The sequence below is a fragment of the Mauremys mutica genome, chromosome 4 (assembly GCF_020497125.1).
Source record: "Mauremys mutica isolate MM-2020 ecotype Southern chromosome 4, ASM2049712v1, whole genome shotgun sequence".
In the NCBI taxonomy this organism is placed as follows: Eukaryota; Metazoa; Chordata; order Testudines; family Geoemydidae; genus Mauremys; species Mauremys mutica.
In genome coordinates, this window is record NC_059075.1 from 130,819,723 (window position 1) to 130,846,299 (window position 26,577).

General features: G+C 47.6%; 1 protein-coding gene across 3 annotated transcripts in view; it reads left to right on the top strand.

Annotated features, from left to right (window-relative positions):
- The first annotated feature begins 2,569 nt into the window (after positions 1-2,569).
- AHCYL1 (adenosylhomocysteinase like 1) overlaps positions 2,570-26,577 on the top strand; it is a 44,622-nt gene continuing 20,614 nt past the window's right edge. The window contains exon 1 of one of the 3 annotated variants that reach the window (XM_045014662.1): positions 2,570-2,830. In XM_045014662.1, the coding sequence (XP_044870597.1) occupies positions 2,723-2,830 (108 nt within the window). In that variant the 5' untranslated portion in view covers positions 2,570-2,722. Of the gene's footprint in view, positions 2,831-7,549; positions 7,634-26,577 lie in introns of those variants that run through there. The other 2 variants (XM_045014661.1, XM_045014663.1) reach the window with 2 other exon arrangements.

Sequence of the window (26,577 nt, forward strand, 5' to 3'; positions counted from 1 at the left end):
CAGACATGATTTTATAGCCCTCTATCATATCTCTCCTTAGTCCTCTCTTTTCCAAGTTAAAAGGACCAGGCTTACCAATCTGTGCTCATCCATTGGTAAGCTGGTCCATACCCCTCATCATTTTTGTTGCCCTTTGCTGTATCTTTTCCAATTCCAATATATTTTTTTGAGATGGGGCGACCACATCTGCACACAATATTCAGGATGTGGGTGTACCATGGATTTATATAGAGGCAATATGACATTTTTGTAATATTATCTACCCCTTTCCTGATGATTCCCAACATTCTGGTACCTTTTAGACTGCCGCTGCCCATTGAGCAGATGTTTTCAGAGAACTAACTACAATGACTCCAAGAGCTCTTTCTTGAGTGGTAACAGCTAATTTAGACCCCATCATTTTATGTTGCATTTATGTTTTCCAGTGTGCATTGCTTTGCATTTATCAACATTGAACTTCATCTGCCATTTTGTTGCCCAGTAACCCAGTTTTGTGGGATCCCTTTGTAACTCTTCATAGTCTGCCTGGGTCTTAACTAGCTTGAGTAGTTTTGTATCATCTGCAAACTTTGCCACCTCACTGTTTATCCCTTTTTCCAGATAATTTATGAATATGTTGAACAGCACTGGTCCCAATACAGACCCCTATTTACTTCTCTCCATTCTGAAAGCTGATCATTTATTCCTACCCTTTGTTCCCTTTCTTTTAACCAGTTACTGATCCATGAGAGGACCTTCCCTGTTATCCCATGACTCCTTACTTTGCTTAAGAGCCTTTGGTGAGGGACCTTGTCAAAGGCTTTCTGAAAATCTAAGTACACTATATCCACTGGATCACTCTTGTTCACATGCTTGTTGACCACCTCAAAGAATTCTAGTAGATTGGTGAGACATGATTTCCCTTTACAAAAAACATTTTGACTCTTCCCCAACAAATCGTGTTCATCTATGTGGCTGATAATTCTTTTCTTTACTACAGTTTCAACCAATTTGCATGGTATTGAAATTAGGCTTACTGGCCTGTAATTGCCAGGATTGCCTCTGGAGCCTTTTTTTAAAATTGGTGTCACATTAGCTATCCTCCAGTCATCTGATATAGAAGCTCATTTAAATAATAGGTTACATATCACAGTTATTCTGCAATTTCACATTTGAGTTCCTTCAGAACTCTTGAGTGAATACCATCTGGTCCTGTTGACTTATTGGTGTTTATCAATTTGTTCCAAAACCTCCTCTAATGACACCTCAGTGTGAGACAGTGCCTCAGATTTGTCATTAAAAAGAATGACTCAGGTTTGGGAATCTCCCACACATCCTCATCCATGAAGACCGATGCAAAGAATTTATTTAGTTTCTCCACAATGGTCTTATCTTCCTTGAGTGCTGCTTTAGTATCTCAGTTGTCCATACTCCATAAGGCAAGCAAAAGACCCTATATAAGAGATAAAATCCAAATCCTGAGGCATGTGGGTGCTCCCTGATTCTCCCCAGGGCTGAGTGGGAAAGGAAGGTGACTGCAACCCCAGTGGCCTTTTGGTGTGAGGGTGGTGTGTTATCCATCATACTACGGAACTGACAAAGGTGGTGTATGACACAACTTTTCAGAAGGGGCTGGAGCGTGAGCCCACCCTGCACTCACTCACTAGTGGCGGCACCTGTCCTGGCTCTGTGACATGGCGCACAGGGTTGTGTGACGCTGCGACCCTGTGTTCTAGGTTAGGATGTCACTCACGCAGAGTTGGCCTGGCCACCCCTCCGTCATGACCAAACCAGAGTGGTGCTGCAATCCTGTATCCCAGATTGGCGGGAGATGTCCATAAATTACGTAACATACTATAGGGGCGTGAGTCCTTCCTTTTGCACCTTTGTTTCACTGTTACAAGTGTGTTGGGGGGGAAGCCTTGAAAAATCACCAAAAAAATTGGCTGTCAGGGACGGTCCATAAATTGCATAACAGCAGGAAGCCAGGCCCAGCTGAGCAGGGCAGGAACCATCAGTGCAGGGTGCATGCAGGGTGGGCTTGCTCTCCAGCTCACCACCAATGACCCATCACCCTGCCACTGCCCCAGCGCTGAGATCCCACCCACGCTTTAGGCTGGCCCAGATTTCTCAGGGTGCCAAGTTTACCCAGTATATCCCCCCAACTCAGCAGCACCCTCCAACCCTGAACCCCCCCCAACCCTGCCACCCCCCCCCCGAAACGCAGCACCCCAAACCCAGCAGCGCCCCCTAGGAATGGGAAGCCCAATGCTAAGCTCAGCCCCCCAGTTGCTCCCCGGCCCCAGTCACACACCCTAGGCCCATACGAGGGTCAGGGTCAGGGGTGGGCAATGGGACCCCTCCTCGTGCCGGACCCATCGCCTGGCCCGAGCTCGTTCGCTCCCATTCCTTTCCGCCAGGGGGCGCCGCTCGACCCTGAACGCGGGGACCTGCCCGCTCCGTGCGTACGGCGTCGCCTGCCCGGTCCGTGCGTGCGGCGTGACGCTAGGCACCGCCCCGGGCGTGTGACGATGTGACGTGTACCGGTAGCTAGCCCCGCCCCCTGCCGGTGCGCGCGGCGGCCGCAGTCCCCCGCTGCAGAGCGCTCGGAGCCGGCGGGGCCGGAGTCTCCTCACTGAGCGCTCCCGAGCGGGCCCGTCCGCCGCCGGCTGCCCCCGCCCCCTCCCCCGCGCGGCGCTGCCGACCCCTCCCGCCCCGGTTCGCCCCCCTCCGCAGCGCCAGGATGTCGGTGCCGGATTCCGCCGTCGGGGACGAGATGAAACAGGCCAAGGAGATCGAGGACGCCGAGAAGTATTCCTTCATGGCCACGGTCACCAAGGCGCCCAAGAAGGTACCGGCCCGGGGGTCCGGTTCGGGGGCGGGTCCGGCCCGGGGGGGGATGAGGGGGCAGGTCCGGTTCGGGGGGTGTGAGGGGCAAGGCCGGTTCGGGGGTGTGAGGGGCAAGGCCGGTTCGGGGGTGAGGACGGGTCTGGGGGGAGCAGGCCCGTTCAGGGGTAGAGAGGGGTCCGGTCGGGGCGGAGAGAGGCCTGTCCCGGGGCGCGGGCGGGGGAGGCCGGTTCTGGGGCAGAGGGAGGTCCGGTCTGGAGAGTGTGAGGGGGTAGGTCTGGTTCGGGGGGGTGCGAGGCCGGGGGTAAGGGGGGAGGTCCGGTTGGGGGGGGTGAGGCCGGGGGTGAGGTCCGGCTCGGGGGCGGGGTGAGGTGGGGGGGGGAACCTGTCCCGTGTAGGAGGGTCTGGTTGGAGGTGGGGGAAGGCTGGTCCCCGGGTAGGGGAAAGTCTGGTTCAGGGATGAGGTACGGATTGGAGTGAGGATGCAGTTCTGCTCCCCAAGAGACCCTGTTGGCAGCCGATCCAAGGCTCGGTTTGGGAGGGCCTGGACATGGGGGTGGGTAACTGTAAAGGCATGTGAAGGGGCAGCGTGTTCTCTAGGACTGGGGACTACAGGTCTCAGCTGAGCTGGCCACCTGCTGTGCCTCCCATGGTTTGTATTAGGGGATGGGGGTAGAGCAGGAGCCTGTGGGATGTGGATGGGGGAGGAGTTAGGATAGGGTGTCCCGGGATTGTAGGGAGGATGCCAGGTACAATGCACAAGGCTTTGTGGGGAAGATGCTCTGGGGAATTGTGATGGCCTGGTACAGATATCTGTGAGGAGGGAGGTGGACAGGTTTGGGGGTTGGTTAGAACTGGGCAGGTTATCTGCTGTGACCCTGAACTCAGGGTCAGTAAGAGGACAGTGTTGCAGTGACTGGAAGGGTGGATTTATGGTTGCATGTACTGGGGTATGATAGCAAGATGTTGGGTGGCCCAAGAGATGTGGTGGAATACTCAAGGGGTATTTAGAGAATACAGCAAGCCAGGCATTTTGGGGAGCAGGGGAGGCCTGCTCCATGTTTGTGGGTGCCATGGACAAGTTTGGGCAGCCAATGAGAGGAGGGGTTTGATGACAGTTTTGAGGGAAAGACCAATCTGCAGGCGGGTTTGTGGGAATGTAACTCAAGCTTCCTGGAGTGCTTGCTGCGCTCAGCATTCCCCTCTTGTCCATTCACCCTTAAAGTGACTGAAATTCTCCAATCGGCTCCTCAGTGCTAGCAAAGGTGAGAGCCCTCATGTAGACTGGTCACTGTGCTTTTACCGCTCCCTTGTCTAAATTCTGTCTGAGTAGGATTAGACAAGGGAGTGGTCAACTCTGCTACAGCCACCATTGGTAGAGTTGCACTACTGGTGAATTTCAGATCTTTGCGTGTGTAGATGCAGCTGAAACTCTGGGATTTAGACTTGCTGTGGGAGGTCCCTGCTGTGTTGAATATCATGTTCTCCCCTAGGCTGCTGCCACATGCCTCAGTGTTAGGACTTGAAAAGAGTAAATGGGAAAAACACCAGAGCCCTCAGCCCCTGGAAATGCAAAGCCTTCCTGCTGAGAATGTTTTGGTTGTTGACATAGGTGCTGGAATTTTAGAGGGTGGGGGTACTGGTTTCATCTAGAGGCCACTTAAAATCATTTGCATTTGAGACATCCCCTCCTGCCTAATCTCCTCAAATAACTAGCATTCAGCTGCCAGTGACAGAGGAACTCAGTGGATCTGTTTATGCAGACTGTGGATGTAGCCCGGAGGAAAGAGCAGAAGAATGCAGAGGCTAAGAGCTGCTTCTTTCCAGAGGTGGTTCTGCAGCTGTAGTCATGCTTTTGAGAGAACTAAAGCAAACTATTTTCTTTTGATTGTTGTTACCTCCTTCCAGTCTTACTTTCATATCCATCGTGCAACAGTCTGAGGCTTGTGACCACATAAGCCATACTGTGGCAGTGATATGAGAGACGAATATATTGTAACACTTAAGCAGCCCATGGGGTGGGGGAGTTGCTGTGGTGGTAGTGTGGGAAACCCTTTTAATGTGAGGATGAGGGTACGAAGGGTTTAGCTCAATCCAGTGTTCTTGTGGGAGAGGCTCTGGGAGGGCTGATGTACTTGGGTGTATGAGAGGTAATAGTTGACCCTTGAAACTACTGCTGTAGTTCTAGGCTTGTTTCATAGCTTGATGTGCAGTCAGCAGGTTGCAATGCTGCCAAGGCCCTGCCGGGAGCACTTCAGGACATGCAATGAATGGCCTTTGAGGCGGATAACATCAGTAGCCAGTGAAATCTTGGGTGGCATTGCCATCAGTAAGAATGAATGCTTCAGGCCACCATTTTCCCAGCCCACCCGGTGATTGTGAATAGCACTGATAGCAGAGGCGTTGGCAAAAACTCCAAAGTATACAGTGCTAAGTGCCTAGAGCTTATCTCAGAGCTCAAGGCATTTTCAAGTTGCCTCATAACAAAATCATAACCATTAACAGGCCTCTTTCCTTCTTGAGACTTGTATTTATTTCTATTAATGCAAAGCTGATGTGACTTGTGTGTCCCTTTTTTGTGCTTTGAAACTCCCTCCTTTCATACAGCTTCCCCCCCCTCCAAACCTTCGCTCCACATCTCAGGCAAACAGCTGAGAGTGACTCCCTGTATTGGCCAGGAGAGAGAGTCCAACAGCAGGCTTGCTTGAACAAACCATTCTCTAAAGGCTGGTGGGCACGAAGATCAGACATAGGGGGAGGATGGGAACATCTCCAGGATTTGAGAGTGCTGGTACTGGCTCTGTCTCCTTTGTACTAACTATTCTAGAATAGCTTTTCAAAGAGCCATCGTGTGTCACTTGCTGAGAAGTGCAGTGAAAGTGCTGACAGGAATAAGCATCTCTCCGTGTTCATTTGGACAGGCTGCAAATGTGTTCAGTTTCCCAGGCTAAGTGTCTCACTCGAGAAGCTGGAGGGATCATTAGCAAGAAGCAGCTCTGATAGGAACTGGGCTGTGGGAAGAGCCCCATCAGTGGATTTTCTGCAGAAGTAGATGTGTTCCTCATGTTTGATCAGCCCTTTCTGGTGGCCTGAACGAGCCGGATGGTGAGATCTCTGTTAGCTACATATCCTGGCCTTGAGGAGCTCCTGTTTCTTCTCTTGTCATTGAGTTGGTAAAGGTTAAAAAGTGAAGCAGCAGGAGGTGAGTGATTAAGAGATTAAATGTGATCAACTCTGGGTTTAAGTACAAGGCCAAAGAAGGCGAGGTGAACTGGCATTCGATCCTGCACAGAAACTTGTGGTCTTTTACCCCCAGTAGATTGGGGGAGCTAGTTTAGCTGAAGCTCCTTCTTTACTGCAGTCTACTTAATGGAACTCCTCTTGCTTTGTCTTTTCTGTTAGCAAACTAACACCAGCTTTGTTCTCCAGTGATACTACCACAGTGCAGTGGGCAGTTGAAGAAAGGCAGAGAGGTAAACTTAATCTAGGACATTAACCACTGTGTTCTGCACTGTAGTGCCTGGATGTTAGTAGGAACTTTAGAAACAGATGGATTGCCACCAACAGGTTTCCCTCCCGCGGTGAATTGTGTTGAGGGTTTTATAGATAAATCCAGAACAGTATTCTTGTAATGGCTCAGGAATCTTACCCTGTTAGCAAAGAACCGAAATAATCTCTTCCCCACAGCTCACTGTCAAATCAGGGGCTGTTCAGTTTAGAGTGCCTAGTGGTTTGAACTGTTTTCATTAGGAACACCAGTTTCCTCAAGTCCCTTCTATTCAGTGAGCAGGGCTTTCTGGGGCTTTGGCTCATATACTGTTTCAGTGACAAGTGATTGTATATTCCGGTGGGAGTGATATCTGCTGTTTGATCTAAGGCGGGATGAATTCTAAGTAGGGAAAATGTGCTGAGACAGTAGTGATGGGTAGAACGTCAAGATCAGAGAGCCCTGACCCTAACTAGGGCTGACTCCAAAGCATAGTATCTATTCAGGGTTTCTATCATGGACTGAAACAGCAGCAGCTTAGTGACATATCTCTGCAGTATCCTCTTGTCACACCACCCATGAATAGGGCCCTACCAAATTCAGGGATCATTTTGGTCAATTTCACAGTCATAGAATTTTAAAAATAATAAATTTCATGATTTCAGCTATTTAAATCTGAAATTTCACAGCATTTGTAGGAATTCTGATTCAAAAAGGGGGATGAGGGTGCAAGGTTTAATGTTGGGGGGGTGGGGTTGCGATACTGCTACCCTTACTTCTGTGCTGCTTCTGGCATGGCACTGCCTTCAGAGCTGGGTGCCTGGTTAACAGCTGCCAACCTCCAGCCGCCCAGATCTGAAGGCAGTGCAGAAGTAAGGGTGGTAATACTGCGATTTCCCCCCCACATACAGTTTGTGACCCCCTCCCCGCAACTCCCTTTTGGGTCAGGACCCCCAATTTTAGGAACACTGGTCCCCCCTGTGAAATCTGTATAGTATAGGGTAAAAGCACACAAAAGACCAGACCTCATGGGAGGAGACCAAATTTCACAGTCTGTGATGCGCTTTTCATGGCCGTGAATTTGGTAGGGCCCTACCTATGAAGCTTAACAGCCTAGCTTACACCTTGATCTACCTTACCAGGTGTGAGCTGCTTTTCATCAGGTTGAACTGCAGTCAGTTATGCTTATTCATGCAACAGAACTGAAATGTTTTCACATTTTGCAAGGGCTAAAAGCTGTCTCCTGCTCCCTGCTCTGTCAGGCAGACTGGAGCTCGCAGCACCTGCTGAAGACTCTGTCCTCCTTGGGCTGAGAAGCAGGTAAGTGTGGTATTTCTCCCTCCCACTCCCCCCAATGAAACCAGCTGCACTGGCTCTGTGGGTTTTTTGCTTCCGAACCTGTGTATGATAGCATCAGTGGAATCCCGCTGAGGCTGTGTTCCAGGGGTGCCAAGGAGAATACTAATGTACTGCTGCAGCTTTGCAGTGGTACAGACTCAGAGCTACTCTGTGCATGGTGGGGGAAGGACAGAGCCAGGGAAGACTGGAGGGTGGGGGGAAGGGAATGAGGCACTGGGAGGACTGAATTTGGGGCGGGTGGGGGGATGGGTATTGGTGTAAATGGGATCCAATTAGACACGATTTAAATCCCTCTGGATTGCACTCAGTGCATTCCCTAGAGCTTTTGTGTCTGTTGCTAATTTTTGAGGTCACTTGCACAAGCTGCTCTGGTGCTTTCCCTGGTGCTGGCTAGCCTTGCTAAACAGGGCCTGTTTGCTCCTGGGACATCAGTCCTTCTGTGGATGAGGTTAGTTGTGCCCTTCCCAGGGCAGAATTGCCACATGCTACACAGCCCCTTTCCGTAAATACAAGGTTACTCCCAGGGGGTATGATGTACTCCATTAAGCCTGTGCTGGATTGCTGTCTGTCTGCAGGATACCAGTGAATCAAGCTACTCTGACAACCTGGGAAGGAAATCTGTTCTGGGATGCATCTCTCGGAGTCTCTCAAGTGAGCCAGAAATTAGAGATGGAAAAGACCACTTAGCTCTCCTGCCCCCTGCCAGTGATAAGATTTTTCCCTCTAGGATCAGTACACTTTGGCACTTCCTCCTTTGATCCCTGGAGGCTGTCGCAATCTAGCCAATAGATTTCCTTATCAAATTTTCTTGAGTCATTCTGAATTACTTTCTGACATAGATTTGCTGGGATTAAATTATCACCCATAAATCCTCCCCTACTCTTCAGCTACTTGGAGATGGTTCTATCTCCACCATGTCACTTCCATAGGTTATGCCTACACTGGACAGTTAACCCAGGTTATTGGCCTCCACTCTGAGGAGCTGGGTTAGCGTAACCAAGATGTGAGCATCCCCACTGCAAAGCCCCATCTGCCCACTGTTTGCAACCTTGCTGGTGTGTGACTGGGAGCATGTCCCATGGTTCTTTGTGCTGAAATGCTCTAGGATTCTTTCCTAGTCAGTTGTGTCAATTGCGGGAGAACTTGTCTGTCCTTCTGAGGGAATTGTGGGAAGCCATTAAAGGACTATTAGCACTTGAGTGATTTAGCCCGTTTTCTCAATGCAAAGTGGGCAAGTTTCAGCCCGATTTAAAGTGGAGCTTGCTTTCTACCCCACATTCCCAGCTGAGTAAGCAAGCCTGGGTTTAAAGTACCTCCAGACCTGTGTCAGAGGTTTTTCTTTGGACTGGTAGGAGGGTTAAGGCTAAAACCCAGATAAGAACCCAGGATTAACTCTGCAGTGGAGACATACCGTTAGACACTGATTAGCCAGACCCCACACATTTAACTGTCATTCTTCCTTAACTGTGTGTGGCTTTGTTGTAGCTGTTGGTCCCAGGATACAAGACATGCAAGATGGGTGAAGTAATATCTTTTACCAGGCCAACTGCTTTTGGTCCAATAAAAGATATTACCTCACTCACCTTGTCACTCTTCCTTAAGTTATTCTCTGCTGCCTCCTGACTTTCTTTCTGATCTTCCTGAAATTTGTTTGTCTGGTGACAAGGCGCCCAAGCCTGGATGCAGTATTCCAGGTGCTCTTCCATGAGAAACAGAGAGAGGGGGTTGTCACCTCCCCGATTCTGTACTGAGATGCTTCCATATGCACAGCCAGCAGTTAGTGGCCTTTCTTCTAATTGCTGTCTGCTGTAAGTTGCTCTCAGCATTACTGCTTTCTAGGTTAGTCCCATTACTGCACAGCTGTATTTTTTGTATATTTTTTCTGTAAGTATTAACAGCACTCTTCCAAATTGAATCTCATTCTGTTACCTTCCGTATTTCTGATATTGCTAGAACTCTTTATATTTCTGCCAGCCCTGGTATTCACTGCTCCTGCTGGTCTGTAGTATTGTCCGTACCTTTCATTAGCATACTCTTTACCTCCTTTCCAAATCTGTAATGAATAATTTAAATTGGACCGGACCTTGCTTTGATCCCTATAGTAACCTACTGTAGGTTCCCCCAGGGGGCTGAGCAGATCCTTCTGTGCATCTTTGTTATGTTTGGGCTGAGGTGAGCCGTGATTACTGTTATAAGTCCTGTCAAGATGCCCTGAGGCTCTTCCTGATGGGATTCTTTCCAAAGGGAATTCTACTTGTGTCCCTCCAGTGATAAGAGGAGAAAGTGATCTGACACTTTGGATTCACCAACATAGATTTTGAAATAATTCTACATAAGTTTAGGGAAGGAGGCCCATAGCTGATGTGGAGAACCTGAAGGGGGCCCATTCTTGCACACCAAGATGATGGTGACCTTTGGGGTCCACTTGAATGACACATGCATCCTTTCTGCTTTGTCCTTTGGACTGACATTCCAAGGATCAAATCCATTTGTTCTCCATATATTCTCTGCTGTGGCCATTGGAAATAGGCTGGGTTTCCAACTTTATGACACTTCAGCCACTAGAAGGGTGATTAAAATCCTCCATGTATTCCCTGTCCTCCTTTGCAGCTGCTCTGGCAGGCTTCTCAAGAGTCTCATTATAAAAATGGCAGTTCTAGGTGATTAGGAATCACAGATCATGCAGGTACAACCCTTTTTGAATAGTACAAGTTTCCCTGTCTGCTCCATTATGATTACTGTTATCCAGTCCAGTCAAGAGGCCCTGAGGCTCTTCCTGGTGGGAGCCTGATTCTGATACAAGCAATGCCCATTCTCAAATATAGGAGATCTAGTGGTGATAGTTTTTTAAAACTCTTCCTGAAATGGACAGTTGTTTTGCAGTATGGAACAGGCTATAACAATACTTTCTTTGGGATCCTGACAATTCTTTCCACAGTTGGATTCCAGCTTGGACAGTGTTTACATCCCTTTGTTCCCAATTGCTAAGCATTTCTCAATCTTGCTATGGGAATCTGCTCTCCAGGGCCAGGTTTGAGCTGACCGTTGGAGATAAACGTATGACATTTTTAGCAGCGTATTGTCTATTCATCCGTTTTACATACAGAAGATCCTGTTTTCAATGGTTACCCAGCGGAGTGGCAAATCAGTTGCTTAATGGAAGGGACTTAATAAAGGGGGAACAGAATTGTGCAAATAGAACTATGCTTAGTATGTTTGCCTGGTTTTAAGAACAGGATGTTGTCTAATAAAGGATGCCCCTTTCTTGTACGAGTTTCAGTGCATTATAATATATTTATATGGTCTCCAGTGCATGAGATGTTACATTTTGTGGTAAGGTTCTTGAATTTCCCATTAAGCTCTCTGATCAGTTGAGCATTCATAGGTGTTTTGTAATGGAGAGAATCAAACCCTAATAAAAAATGTGCTCCAAACTGAGGGGGCAACCATATGTAAGTGGGATACTGAAAAGGTATTCACCTCATTTGAGACCAGCAGTGGACTAGAACTTAGAAGGTTTGAACAGTGCCACCGGTGTAGACTTAATGGCTTTATGAGTCCATAAGCCATAAAGCTAAGCAGGCCTTTATGAAAGTTTACTTATGCTCCGATCGTATTCATTTAATTGTCATTAAAAATGTCCCTTTTTCCAAAGGCTAAATGTAGCTCAACGTTCTCCGCCCAAGAACAGTTGTTGACCTAGACTCCATGGGATACTGGCAACGTGGCAGCAGACGGGCAGAATGTGGAGGCTCCAGGCAGAGAGGTGGTTCTCAGCCTTGCAGAGTGTATAGAGTGAATTCTGAGCAGCAGTCGTGGCAAATTTGTTCTTGAAATTGAGGCTGCCTCTGCACTAGGAAAATAGCTTCTGCTGCACCTGGAGTCTTGTGGGATTTGTGCCTTTGAGAAGGCATGACACGGATGTTGCAGCTATTCATGCCGCTCGTGGGGCTACCCAGCTGCCCTGTAACATTGGGCCAGTTGAACTGTGAATTTTAATTACACTGTCTGATCAATACCGTGACCTTGGTAACGGGCTCGTTGCTGCTGTAGAATCTGTTTACTTCGGGTTTGTAGCAGAGAAAGGACTTAGTTGGCCAGGGACATGGTGTTCCGATTAGTCAAACAGGCAGCATTGTAATGCAGGGTGGGAAGCCTACTGCTGCAGGGGAAGTGCATATTGCCTCGGTGCTGCCTACTGTTATCCTTGAGAGAGCTATCAGATCCCAGTGCTATCCTGGCTCTCACAAGGAAGTGGTTTAGTTCATAAATACCAGAGTGAGGCAGCAGGGGCCTGTACCAATGGGGAATCTGTCTCTTTTCAGGCTTTTCGGGGTCGGGGAGGTGGCTGGAGCCTGCCTAAGAGCAGCCTGGAGGCAGTTCCCTCAGCTCCCTCTTGCAAAGATTCTCTTTGCGTTCCTTTCATTGAGTGACTTGGACCTTGGTGCTGTGGAAACTCTGCCACTTGACCCTGATGTTTTCAGGAGTTCTCCCCCTCCCTGCCCTTCATCAAAAGTCAGGATCAGAATATTGTGCATTCTTTTCTGGTACCACAGGGAGAAGATTAATTCCAACCTGGGCATGTTTGGAATGAGAGCATTTTGCCAATTCCTATTGCACTTGGATCAAGAGACTGTATGCATATAGTGTGGCCGCAATCTCCCCATGTAAAACCTAGATGCAGTTCCATGGGCTACTGTATTTCATTCTGTCATCAGGTGGAGGCAAGATAGAGACTCCTGATGACCCCTCTTACTTAACTGACAGGAAACCATTCATTCCCCATCTGGTGGAGGAATTGCAGTGCATGGCTGGTTCTTCTTCAAGTATATGTCGTTATGGGTGCTCCCCTGTAGCACATACGTGCACCTGTGTGCTCTTGACTGGAGAATACAAAGCAATGCCTGTGGGCCTCCCCTGAGCAGCACCTTGTGCTCCCAAATTAATCATAGAATATTAGGGTTGGAAAAGACCTCAGGAGGTCATCTAGTCCAACCCCCTGCTCAAAGCAGGACCAATCCCCAACTAAATCATCCCAGCCAGGGCTTTGTCAAGCCAGGCCTTAAAAACCTGTAAGGAAGGAGATTCCACCACCTCCCTAGGAAACCCATTCCAGTGTTTCACCACCCTCCTAGTGAAATAGTGTTTCCTAATATCCATCCTAGACTTCCCCCACTGCAACTTGAGACCGTTGCTCCTTGTTCTGTCATCTGCCCCCACTGAGAACAGTTTAGCTCCATCCTTTTTGTAACCCCCCTTCAGGTAGTTGAAAGCTGCTATCAAATCCCCCCTCACTCTTCTCTTCTGCAGACTAAATAACCCCAGTTCCCTCAGCCTTGCCTCGTAAGTCATGTGTCCCAGCCCCCTAATCATTTTTGTTGCCCTCTGCTGGACTCTCTCCAATTTGTCCACATCCCATCTGTAGTAGGGGGACCAAAACTGGATGCAATATTCCAGGTGTGGCCTCACCAGTGTTGAATAGAGGGGAATAATCACTTCCCTCTATCTGCTGGCAATGCTCCTACTAATGCAGCCTAATATGCTGTTGGCCTTCTTGGCAACACTGCTGACTCCTATCCAGCTTCTCGTCCACTGTAATCCCCAGGTCCTTTTCTGCAGAACTGCTGCTTAGCCAGTTGGTCCCTGTAGCGGTGAATGGGATTCTTTCTTCCTAAGTGCGGGATTCTGCATATAAGGAAGCATGGACCCACCACTGCTCAGGTCCTTCTCAGTCGCCTGTGTAAGTGGTTTATTTAGATCACTTAGGTCAGCTGCAGCAAGGAGCTTTGTTGCTGAAATTCTGTCTTGTGTGTGGTATCCCACTGATCTAAACAGGTACAAGAGCTGGTTCTGGGGCGTGAGAGTAACATATCCAGAGGCGATTTGATCTGCTGAATTAAGTTGGTAAAGATGCTGATTTATTCCTGTAAAGAGTGGTTGCTGCCTTAGGAGATGGAAGATCTATTCTTCGTCCCATAGACAGCAGTGATTGGTGGGAAAACCTGCACATTGGATCCCAATGATGGACCTAGCTAGAGACTCTAGCCCTCCTGAGAGTGAGGAATAGCTGAATGAAGGGTGAGTCAAGTGTTTCAGGAAGAAGGTGTCTACCACAGTGTGGCCATGGGTTGCAGTCAGTCTGGGGTAGTCTTGTGGCCAGTCAGGCTCATGCTCCTGGACTTAAATGTAATTTTCCAGTCCCGATGAGTTGCACACAGATTGCACTGGACGTGAATGAGACCTCAGCACTAGAACATACCCTCACCTTTGCCTGAACTCTGCACTGATAGTCTGACAGCCAAGATGCAGTTTCAGCTCTCTCGCCAGAGCAGTGCTCAAATGGTTAGGCCTGGCTGGATTTTACGTTGTGTAACACACACATTAAGGTTATGCTGCTTATCCTGATACTGGCAGGCTGCTGTGGAAGAGCCGCTTGCTTCTAAACTGGCACTTTGCTTGTCTTTCTACAGGTACCAATCACAGCGGATTGGCCAAAAATCGTGCCAGTTGTATGTTAATCTCTGTCCCATTTCAGGCTGTTGATATTGCAGAGCTTTGTTCTCCATTTTTACGTTTGTTTTACAGTTTTCCTAAGATAGGAAAAAGTACAAGTATATCATAATGCTCAATGTCCTTTATATCCTATAGGCTACATAGTCATATGAGGGCCGTTGAAGTCTGCTTGATATGAAGCTCATGCAGCTCATACAGCTTTTTGTTCTGTTTGTATACCCCAGGTACCGTAGGGTCCTGGTCCATGACCTTATCACAATACATATAAGGCCTGAAAGGTTACGGTAAATAACTTGTACTTGTGTCTACCCTGTAAGACTCTATGAAGAACTGGAGAACTAATAAGCTTATAACATCATGTATACCAGGGAAGTGAAGTCCCATTACTTGGGAAAGGAAGTGACTTAATCGCACTGTTTAAAACTTTTTTTTATTTTTGTTTTTTGTTCTACCTATGTAACTTAAACACCGAACCCAGCAGGAAGGAAAGTTATTTTGTTAAAGATTCAGCACCTCTCCTCCCTTCATCTAACTTTCTAGCCCATCTCTGGGTCTTCAAAAGAGAGAGCAGAACCAGGGAGACTCAGAGTTAATATGCTTGAAATCTTTAAAGAGTAATAACAAATAATCAAGTGAAAAAGATGTCTGGTTTTTCAGCCTCATAACCAAAAAGGGCCCAGACGCTTGTATTTTTTTTTCCTTTGCAGGTCACCTTTAAACACACTCCCTGCTCAGGTGCTGATCAGCATTATATTGCAGATACCTTCCACGCTGCTGTCACCATTCAGCCTGAATAAGAAATACAGCAGGTTTGGCAGCCTGAAGTAAATGGTCCCTGAACAGTTATAAATTAAATACTTAAAATTGCATTAATGCAACACTGATAAGACTTTACCGCCTCAAGGTAAAGAGTCAATGATTATTGCTACAGCAAACTCAGCCCAACCCCCTGGGTTAATTGCAGTGCTCTGTATTGAACCCTGGGGTCTGGGAGTCAGGAGACCTGACTGCTGCTCACCAGCAGTCTGACTTTGGGCTCTCCTAGCTTAACCTTGTGCTAACTCAGTTTGCCCACTTGTGAAGTGTGTACTGGTGCAGTTGTATGCATGTGTGCAGTATTGTGTAAATGCTTTTGGGGAAACTAATGGTGTGGTTGGAGAGCAAGTGTGAAATCTTCAGTTCAAAAGGCAGCTTTTATAAAAAGCTCTTAGCCCTTGACAGCTGGAGCTTAGTGGCAGCACTTTCCTGGACCTCTCTAACAAGGGAGTTGGTACTGCAGTACGACACTGATGTAAGAACTGAGTAAAAGTCCCAATTCTACAGTCCTTCTGGCTGTGTGTGTAATTTCCAAGTAACATTATTTATTTAAAGTCACCTCGCTTTTAGTATTTGGCATAATGGGTAACAGTTCCAAAAATGACTGTGTAAAAGTAGACATCTAAGGAGCTTTGGGATACTCTCCTCACCCACTGACTTTGATGGATGGTGGTTTCTGTTTCTGAAAAACAGACCCTTTATTTAGGGTTGGGCTCTTCCAAAGATCCAGGGCTTGGCTACACTTACAAGTTGCAGCGCTGGTGGAGGCTTTCCAGCGCTGCAATTACACCCCGTCCACACTTGCAGGGCACAACCAGCGCTGCAACTCCCTGGCTGCAGCGCTGGCTGAAAACCCATCCCGGCAGGGGTATAAGGAGTGCAGCGCTGGTGATCCAGCGCTGCTCAGCAGGTGTGGACATTCACCAGCGCTTTAAGTGTCCTCCAGGGAATAAGGAGTTATCCCAGAATTCCTGTTCAGCCACTCTGCTCATCAGTTTGCACTCTACTGCTCTTGCCTCAGGTGACCCGCCCTTTAAATGCCCCGGGAATTTTAAAAATCTCCTTCCTGTTTGCTGCAGCCAGGTGTGTGTGGAGTGCAATCAGTTAATCTTTCCAGGCGACCATGCCTCCACGCGGCAAACGAGCCCCAGCATGGAGCAATGGCGAGCTGATGGACCTCATCAGTGTTTGGGGGGAGGAATCTGTGCAGGCACAGCTGCGCTGCAGCCGTAGGAATTACGATATCTTTGAGCAGGTATCAAGGTCCTTGCTGGATAGGGGCCATGATCGGGACGCGCTGCAATGCAGGGTGAAAATTAAAGAGCTGCGGAGTGCCTATTACAAAGCCCGCGAGGGCAATCGCTGATCCGGAGCTGCCCCCACGACCTGCCGTTTTTACAGGGAGATGGACGCGATACTTGGGGGTGACCCCACTGCCAATCCCAGGACAACGATGGACACTTCTGAGCTGGCTGGGGGACAGGAGGAGGAGGAGGCGGCGGGGGGGGGGAGGAAACTGCGAGTGAAGCTCCTGGGATGGGGGAAGACACCCCAGAGTGGGCATGCAGCCAGGAGCTCTTCTCAAGCCAGGAGGAAAGTACCCAATCGCAGCAGCCAGCAGTTGCAGAAGGACAAGCAGAGGAGCGGGTTACCGGTAAGCGGCTTTTATTTTCTGGGTGGAAATGTTTCTGGAGAGGAAGGGGGGTTATGGCTGCATGCATGCCAGACTAGAATAGCCCGTTGATGTGGTCTATCACGTCGCGGTAATCTGCTTCAGTTATCTCAGCAAAAGTTTCAGCCAGAGCGTGGGCAATATGCCTGCGCAGGTTTATAGGCAGAGTCACTGTGTTTCTTGTCCCAGTCACGCTGATGCGTCCGCGCCACTGTGCCGCGAGTGGTGGGGGGACCATTTCTGAACACAGGCAAGCCGCATAGGGTCCCGGGCGGAATCCACATTGCTGTAAAAGAGCCTCCCGCTGTTCCCTAGTGACTCGCAGCAGGGAGACATCTTCCAGGATTAACTCCTGTGAAAAATGTTGGGAGACTCTTTAGTGAAGAGATAGGGAGATAGTGAAGATCACCCCTGCAGCTGCATCTTCACTCAACCCCTCTATCACTCCAGATTACCCGAAGCAACCAGCTCCCCTCTATCAATCAAGCCCCACTTCTCCCTCTATAAGCACCCCTCACTCACCATTTCGTGGCTTCTGTCGTGTTACGCGTGTGGTAAAAGAATGCTAAAGTGAGAACTCCCTCAGTGTAACAATTCATGTCTGGAGATAGTGGATACAATGCTGCCCCTGTTAAATGTTGTCATTTCTGGGTTTCTACAGTGACCTTGACTACTGGACTGAGCAGATGTTCCACTGCACAGAGGCTTCAAAATTTGAGAAAAAATCCCCGAAAGAGCAAAGAGGACATGCTGAAAACTGTTCTTCATCACTCTGCTACAGAGAGAAAGGAATTGAAGGAGTGGAGAGAGAAGGAAAGCATGATCCGCCAGAGACATTGGCGTAGAAACGCTGTGGCAAAGAGGAAAAGCACAAACCAGCTGCTAGACATCCTGTCGCGCCAAGCGGACTCTCTCCAGGCTATCGTAGCCATGCAGGCAGAGCAGTCCCGTGCTGCCCCACAGCCCCCCCCCGTCCCAAAGCTTTTTGCCTTGTGCCCCAATGTCAGCTCAAACCGCCTTTCCCCAGCATTCAGGTTCTTACCACCACCAGCTGCCTCCAACACCTGTACGTTCACCAACCAGCCCTGATACCTACCACCACCCTTACCCTCTGCACTCAACCCCCATCACCATGCAGTATATGCACCCTGAAGTGCAGGATTTGTTAAACAGCACTCCAGACAGGACATATGCAAACTTGTGACTGTACAGTTCACCAACCCACACCCCTGCCCTCTTGTTTTCATGAAATGTTGTGTCTGTCTGTCTGTCTGTCAAGGAAGTTTTTTTCTTTTCAATAAAACAATTCTTGGCTTTGAAAACAGTCTTTATTATAGCAGATAGTTAAAGATACCTTAGCCCAGTAAAGAAAGAGGCACTGCAAATCATATTATTATTAGGGATAATAGAATAACAGTGTAAACAGTGCAATTCACTCCCATGCAAGGCAGCAAACATTACTGTTGGCTTTCAGCCTCAAATTCTTCCCTCAAGGCATCCCTAATCCTTGTAGCCCTGTGCTGGGCCTCTCTATTAGCCCTGCTCTCTGGCTGTGCATATTCAGCCTCCAGGACTTGAACCTCGGTGGTCCATGCCTGACTGAATGTTTCACCCTTCCCTTCACAAATATTATGGAGGGTACAGCAAGCGCATATAACCGCGGGGATGCTGCTTTCCCCCAAGTCTAGCTTCCCATAGAGACATCTCCAGCGCGCTTTTAAACGGCCAAAAGCACACTCCACAGTCATTCTGCACCGGCTCAGCCTGTAGTTGAACCGGTCCTTGCTCCTGTCAAGCTTCCCTGTATAGGGTTTCATGAGCCAAGGCAGTAACGGGTACGCGGGGTCTCCAAGGATCACAATGGGCATTTCGACGTCCCCTACTGTGATCTTCCTGTCTGGGAAAAAAGACCCTGCCTGCATCTTCCTGAACAGGCCACTGTTCCGAAAGATGCGTGCATCATGCACCTTTCCAGGCCAGCCTGTGTAAATGTCAATGAAACGCCCGCGGTGATCCACAAGCGCCTGGAGAACCATAGAGAAATACCCCTTACGATTAACGTACTCTGATGCCAGGTGGGGGGGGGGGGCCAGAATAGGAATATGCGTCCCATCTATCGCCCCTCCACAGTTAGGGAAACCCATTTGTGCAAAGCCATCCACAATGTCCTGCACGCTCCCCAGAGTCACGGTCTTTCTTAGCAGGATGCGATTAATTGCCTTGCAAACTTGCATCAAAACGATTCCAACGGTCAACTTTCCCACTCCAAACTGGTTCCCGACCGACCGGTAGCTGTCTGGAGTTGCCAGCTTCCAGATTGCAATAGCCACCCGCTTTTCCACCGTCAGGGCAGCTCTCAATCTTGTGTCCTTGCGCCGCAGAGTGGGGGCGAGCTCAGCACACAGTCCCATGAAAGTGGCTTTTCTCATACGAAAGTTCTGCAGCCACTGCTCGTCATCCCAGACTTCCATGACGATGTGATCCCACCAGTCAGTGCTTGTTTCCCGAGCCCAAAAGCGGCGTTCAACGGTGCTGAGCATTTCCGTGAATGCCACAAGCACTTTGGTGTCACACGCGGCAGGAGAATCGATATCGATATCATCGTCAGACTCCTCACTGTCACTTTGGAGCTGAAGGAATAGCTCGACTGCCAAACGTGTTGTGCTGGCAACACTCATCAGCACAGTCCTCAGCAGCTCGGGCTCCATTTGCCACAGAAATCGCGATTCACACAGAGAGTAAAACACTCACAATGGCGCCAAACGTTGCCGGAAAGAGTGAATGCTGGGATGTGAAGCGATGCACCACGGGGCGTTGGCACACAGGAAGCGGAATGACCCGCACACTTCCTTCCCCTTCCCACAATACTCAGCGCCAAAACGGCGCCAAAACGGGACGAGGTGCTCTGTGGGATAGCTGCCCACAATGCACCTCTCAATACAGTGCTGGAAAGTGCTGCAAGTGTGGCCACACTGCAGCGCTGGTAGCTGTCAGTGTGGCCACACTCCAGCGCTGGCCCTACACAGCTGCATGACCAGCGCTGTAACTCCCAGCGCTGCAACTTGTAAGTGTAGCCAAGCCCCCAGAGGGGGGTAAGTGCCCAACTCGCAAAATGTACGCTTCACTTTCTTGGGTCTTGTTGACATTCAAAATTGCACTGGTTTAACTTTAAATTAGTTTAAAAACTAATTAGTTTATCCACTTTAGATAGAAGTGGATCCTCTATAGGCTGAGTTTAAATCAGATTAGGAGTTGGCCTACACTGTTGCACTAATTTAACTAAATTGCTTTAAACTCTAACCTGCAGTTGCAGCTTGTCTTTGAATATAGGCGAGGTCTCAGTCTCCTTTCACAATTCCAGCCTGGGCGTTTAACCTTCAGGCACACTTTTAAAAACTGATCCCTATACATATAATCTATGCAATCTCCAACTCTAAAATCCTTCCCAGAGTCCAAGGGCTGTATATTTTATCTCTCCTTTTGGTGGCAAAACTTTGCCTATGCTCCTTGAGGAATGAGTTACTTTGACCCTAAGTTTGTTATAAAGCAGTAATTGTTATTGTTCTCAGTTACTATTTAACCATCAGACCCTTAAGATCACATTTATTTTATTTAATGTTGTGTTCCATTTATTATTCCCTTAACCACCTCTTCACATGTATCATTATATGACGATTAAAAACCAGAAGCCGTTTTTCACCCCATCAACCTTTGTAACTTGCCTGCTTCGTTGAAGAGCATCTTAATCTCTGTTGGGCTTCAGATTCTTGTGAATGTCTTTAGAAGGTCTCTAAGCAGCTTTTAGTTGCAGTGGCACAAAATCAGAGCAAGTAGGCCTTCATGTTAAACACCTAGACCTACCAGTGTCTGAAATGGCAAGTGTGCCTTAGAATTAGCACTATTAGGAGTGGAGCAGTAGAAGGCCCCAGATTGCAAAACTGCTAGGCAGTCATCCTAGCTTTGGCTGTGATTTGTCTGAGCAGGGCATTCTCAGATACTTGTAAGGACTATCCAGATGATTCCTTCAGGAGGTTGTGGGAAAACAGAATTGGGTAACCCCGGCTCCACAATTAGGGCAGAGTGCGCCTAAGGACACTGGCGAGCAGCTCAGTCTTTTCGGGGGGAGAGCGGGTATGGCTAAGTGCTAATGGTCAGGAATGCTGCCCTGGCACAGCACAAGCAATATTTCATGTACTTGTCCCTTAACTAAACCAGCTTTGTGGTACTTGGATGGAAGTGTCATCCATTCAGGGCTCCCACTGATACTGACAAAGGAGGGTCAGCTGCAGTTCCTGTTCCCAATGCCAGCAGTTAGCCTGGAAGAGTCTGGAGTAGGAAAATTACTAAAGATCTGTGCCATAACGAGTTGCTATTGAGGCTTCTCAGGGTGCTCTGTCCACGTGAAGCTACCAGCCCCCTCCATTCAGAGAACAACAACTCTGAGGGCTCTGTGACAAGTTATAGTTCCCTGTTTTCAGGACTGGGGAAGAAAGCAGCTGATAAATTTTTATTGGTTTAACCTAGCAATAGATACTTCATGTCTGACCTTACTTGGATGGTATTTAATGAACTGCTTTCTGGAGAGAGAGACAGTCCCTGTTAGGGCATGTAAGGGGTATTGGGACATGCCATGGGCAGGAATTACCTGGAGGACTAGACTCACCTGGGCAAGATGGATCAGTGGTAGGTGTGGGTCGTGAACCACCAGTAGAAAAGTACAGTAGGTGACTATGCACAGAGTGCCTGACACATAGTATTTTAACTGGACTCTCATTCGAAGTGGAGTTAGGATGATCTCAGATCTACATCCTGAGAATTGGTTACTCTGGTATGCGTAATGGTGTCGTTGGAGGATGGGAGATGGCCACGAATTAACCTGCTAGTCTGCTCCTGTTCTTGACCTAGAAAAAGAAGTTGCATAGCAGCCAAATGTCTGCCTGTCTGAGGATTCACCAGGCGCTTGTATGCCTGAAATGAATAGTAACGTTCCTCCTTCCCTTCCTCCTTGTGGCTAGAGTTAATAAACATAATGATTTTCTTCCGAAAATACGTGAATTCAAACCATCACCGTTTAAAAGCTTCTGAACTCACAAGCACAGCGAAAGCCTGCTGCTTACGAGAAAACAATTCCAACCTCCCAGGAGGAAATCATGCCATGGAAATAATCTTTCTGTAGAATAATTAATCACTGACGGGAGCAGTAGCATTTCAAGACAGTTTTCCAGGCCTGTTAAAATCAGTAACTGTAAATACGAATTACAGAATAAAATCTGCAGTTTTCTAAGCTTGCTGCCAGGCTTTGTGTCATAAAGAGGATGGATGCAGGTTGATACTGAGCTTTTTATTCTGATAAAGTTTACAATCCTAGTTTTGGAATGAAAAAATAACACGTAAAAGAACAGGTAGTCTCCAGGCATCATGGATGTGACCTCCAGAGCAAAATGTGCAGCCAACAGTCTCCAGATCCACCGAGCTATTGTTAGGGCCAGCAGATTAAGTCAAGGAACACAGTGCTCACAATTGTGTCCTGATCTCTTTGTTGCTGGGTTCCTGCAGCCTCCAGAGGAAAGGTCCCAGGATCTCTGATCTTGGGGCAGCAGTTGCATTGTTCTCTCAAGCAAGTGGAGAAGGTGCCTAATTCACTGGCAATGCCAGAGTCCTGGAATGACATGCAGACCCATTTTCTCCTGGGTGGCGATGTCAATCTGGTGCTGTATGTTGTAAGTCTTTGTGTGTACTCTTGCTGTGATTAATCTGACAAGCGATTATAGAGGAAGTTTTTGAGATTCCACGTTTGTGTCTTGATGGCATTTTCTCAGCTGATGAAGAGAAAAAAAACACTTTTTTTGGGGGGTGGGGGGTCTCCCAGCCACACTAAAGCAGCCTGGGCTATGACAGACTAGCAGGGTTCTTTCTGGTTAGCATGTTATCACCAGTAATGAACCTACTGACAGCCAAATTTATCCCGTAGGTGTTGGCTTTACCAGGAAAATACGCTTTTTATCACATGGTAGCATCCTAATGTAGCCAAAGCAGTATTTAGTTTTCCTGTGTTAGCAGGTTGAGGTTTGCCCTGGGGCCTCTGTAGAGTTTACCTCAGCCAGCCAACGGATGTGAAAACTAAAAACCCTTGTCCAAACACTGAATTCCCCTCTTGCTAAATTGTCATTGGCTATTTTCCCCCATTCCAGTCATTGAAATTGCTGTAGATGCACTTTTCCTGCGGTATGGAACTCGCTCAGACTTGCTAGATACTAGTAATTGAGGGTAATCCTGCCCCTCCCCCTCCCCCCTTCGCAATTGGTGCTTTGGGATCGGTTTGTATTTTCCCTTAAACTCCAGTTTATTCTGGGAGAACGGGCACTGGGGTTGGTTTCTGGGTGCATTTATAAGAACCATGTGTATAAAATTAGATCTGTACAGAAGTTACATGCAGCAGCACAAATGTAGCCCACTGTTCCAGGAAAGGTGATTTAATTGACTAAATGCATTCATAATCTCGGAGAACTGTAGGACCCCTAGTATGTATCGGGGACAAAATCCAGATGGCTTTTAATCCCATGAAGGGTGACTGTTACTGGAAGAATTGGGGGTGTCAGTCTGATGAGTTGCTGGTTGATTTGAGCAGCTAGGTAAAACTGCCAAAGAAACTTACCAGCCCAGGTACAGAACCTACTTGCTTGCCTTTTGTCATGCTCATGAAAAACTAAGGACATTTTACTCATCTGTCTGATCCAGATTTACCATGAATGAATACAGCACTGGATTAGGCTGTGGCCTACCCATGAACACTGTGGGCTATCCATCAGTGCAGAAGCAGTTAACATTGTAGTAAGACTGTAGTGTGCCATTGAGATTGGTCGGTAACACAGCCGCACAATGACCAAGAATGGAAGTATCTAATAGCATAGCTGACCTGTGTTTCCAGCATTAGTTTCAAATGGCTAGGGGAGAATGGGGGTCATTTTGACCTTTCAGTCTTAAGATACAGCACTGTATCTGGAGAGGTCAGAATGTCTTTGTCTTCTGTCCTTCTGCCATAGACGGAGCAAAATTAAATACCGTTTGCATTGTTGCACTTAGAAATACCTGGAAAGCATTGGAACTGCTTGAAATACAGTGGAACTACTATGTCTCATTGATTGCGAGGAATTGTACCTTTCAGTTATTGACACGTGTAATTAAAACTAAGGCCCCAGTCCTGCACTTGAAGTCTGCCTATGCTCGTCGGGGCCTATAAACGTTGTTCAATGCTTCATACTAAACTTCTAAATATACTGTGACAGATTTAAACATTGACAGATGAGAATCTTTCTTTTTAGCAGAACAACCCCACCCCCCCTCCCCCGAAAGAACAGAGCTTGGTGTGGTCCAGTGGATCGATCACTGAAGTGGACCTGGGTTCTGATCCTGACTTTGCCACTGTCTTTCTGGGTGGCCTTGGGCAAGTTGCTTCCCCTCTCTGTGCCTCAGTTTCTCCATTTGTAAAAAGAAGGCCATGCTGATCTTCCTCTGTAAAGTGCTCTGAGCTGTATTCATAGAAAGCTCTGTGTAAGAGCTAAGTATTGCGTTGTTCTGCCTACTTAGCACTGACGTGCTGGGATTAAAAATATTTTCCTTGTTATTAAATGCTGTGCTCCACCCAGTCGGAAAAGCCACTTCCAGCAGAGTGAGAAGTTTGGGTTCCAATAAGACATTTTAAAGATTGCTTTTGGCCTTGGAAGCCCGAAGCTGCCTGTATCCACAATGAAAAGGTGGATAGCCTTGCTTTCCAGCCCTCTCTGGGAAAAACCAGACTAGCTGGCTTGTGAGCCTTACAAGCAAAGCTAGCCCATCCAAAGGAGGGGGCCAGGGTGGCTGCATTCCACAGCAGTGCAGTACAGGAGAGACTCTACACAGTCAGTATGTAATTGGAGTTTGAAAGATTATGAAGAGGATTTTCCCCTTAATGCCAGCTAGAGAGCCCAGCACATGAACAAGTAGGATGGCTAGAATTAACTGGAGGACATCACTGAATGTGCAGTCAGACCTGGCTCTTACCCTGGCTTGGGTAAACTCGCCTCCCCAGCCCCCTTCTCTGCCAGTCAGGAAACATCCTGTTAGTTTGTTGCAGATGGGGTTTGAAGAGGGTTTAATGCTGGAATAATTCATTTGATTAGTAAGCTGCTTGCAATGTTTGATAATATTTTTAGACGGGGCAGATTTTGCTAAGCTGCAGAGTTCAGATGAGCTCCGTTAAAGCCGGCCCGGGGATTACTGTGGTTAATTCAGCACTTGGTTTCTTTAGCAACCAATTTCCCTGGATCCAAACTCACCTTTTTAGAACTGAAAAATCTTGGTGCAAATGCCAAGATAAGGAACCCTTTTGAGAATGAAGATGGCATTTGCCTACAACATGATGCAAAGGAACTGCCAGTGGGGGCAGCATTAGGAATGGGGGAAAAAGGGGTTGGGTGTACTGGTGGGGATTAGCCATGCAGCATTGTTGACTGCAAAGGGGCTGTGTGGGTTAGTGATAGACCATCATGTAACCTCTCCTGCTTCTGGTCAAATCCCGAACAAGCTTTTTTCAAGAGAATATTCATGCAGAGGAGGGTTGAATTTGAAATCACTTTTGGACTAGAAAGAGGCTTTTCCCATGACTCTATTGATGACCATGCCATAGTTACAGTGAACTTGGATGATTTTGGGGATGAGAACTTCAGAAGCAATGGTTCATGCATGTGCCAGGCACTGACTGACAAAATGAAGCAGTTACCTGCTCTTTTCACAAAGTACATGTATATGCTTTTCTCCTCCCATGTTCCCAGCCCTGAAAGTCTCTCCTGCCTTTAACTCAGTCTAAGAAAATTCTCAAACTAACATTTTAAGCTTTTTTTAATGTCTGCAGCTGCTTTGGGGGGCACCCCCCTCCTATCTTGGTTTTAAATTCTTGTAGGAAGTGGGAGCTTGCATTTTTAAAGCTGCTAATCTTTCTCCCTAAAGATATGTCAGTAATGTTGTGTATAAATACCCCCTCCAATCAGCTTGAAAAACCCCACACCTTCTTTGAGGAAGATTGTTGCAGGCAACAGGCCATGAACAGAGTCCAACAAACTGTTCCTGGATTGAAAATTTAGTGCATTCTTTAACATCTGATTGTCAGCCTGCCAGCTCCTGATCTGCACACAGAGTACACTAATTCTACCTGTTTGTTCTTTATCTGTCAGTAACCAAATATTCTAGGACATTGCTGTTGTGATGGCCTCTTTATTATTTTCCACCTAAAATAAATCAGTGTAAAATAACTGCAAAAGCAAACTGTGTAAACTATATTTAACTACTCCAGTAAACCAAATTCATCCTACTGCACGCACGTCACATGATGTCTGCTGGTAAATCCAGACTCGAGGACATACCAAACTGCAACAATCCTGATAAGGAAGAGCAAGCTAAAAAAAGTTACTTTCTGCAATCACAGCTTTAAAACATACAGCCGCCTTGGTTGGGTTTAAGATTGTCTTAATCTGCTTCTAGTGCAAGTGGATTGTGTTCTGGTTTCTGGATGCCAATACTACTGTTTCACTAGCCTGAGGGTTCCTTCTTAAAAGTTAGCACTCATTATGAAGAGCAGTGTCAAGGTAACTTACAAGAACATAGCATGGAATTTTGAAATGGCTATTACTAGAGCCCTGTGTGGATACCAAATTTGTTTCTGTGTCCGATCCACAGATATCAGCATCTGCAGATTTGCGGCGGTTTAGATATAAAATTTAGTTCCTCATCCATCTGCGATCTGCAAAAATGGTCCACGGATTTGCAGGGCTCTAGCTATTACTTTACCTTGAGCCCTTGTCTGTTATGGACAAACAGAGGTGGCACGCACTTCATGTGGTAAATGTAAGCCCTGTCTACTAGCCTGAAA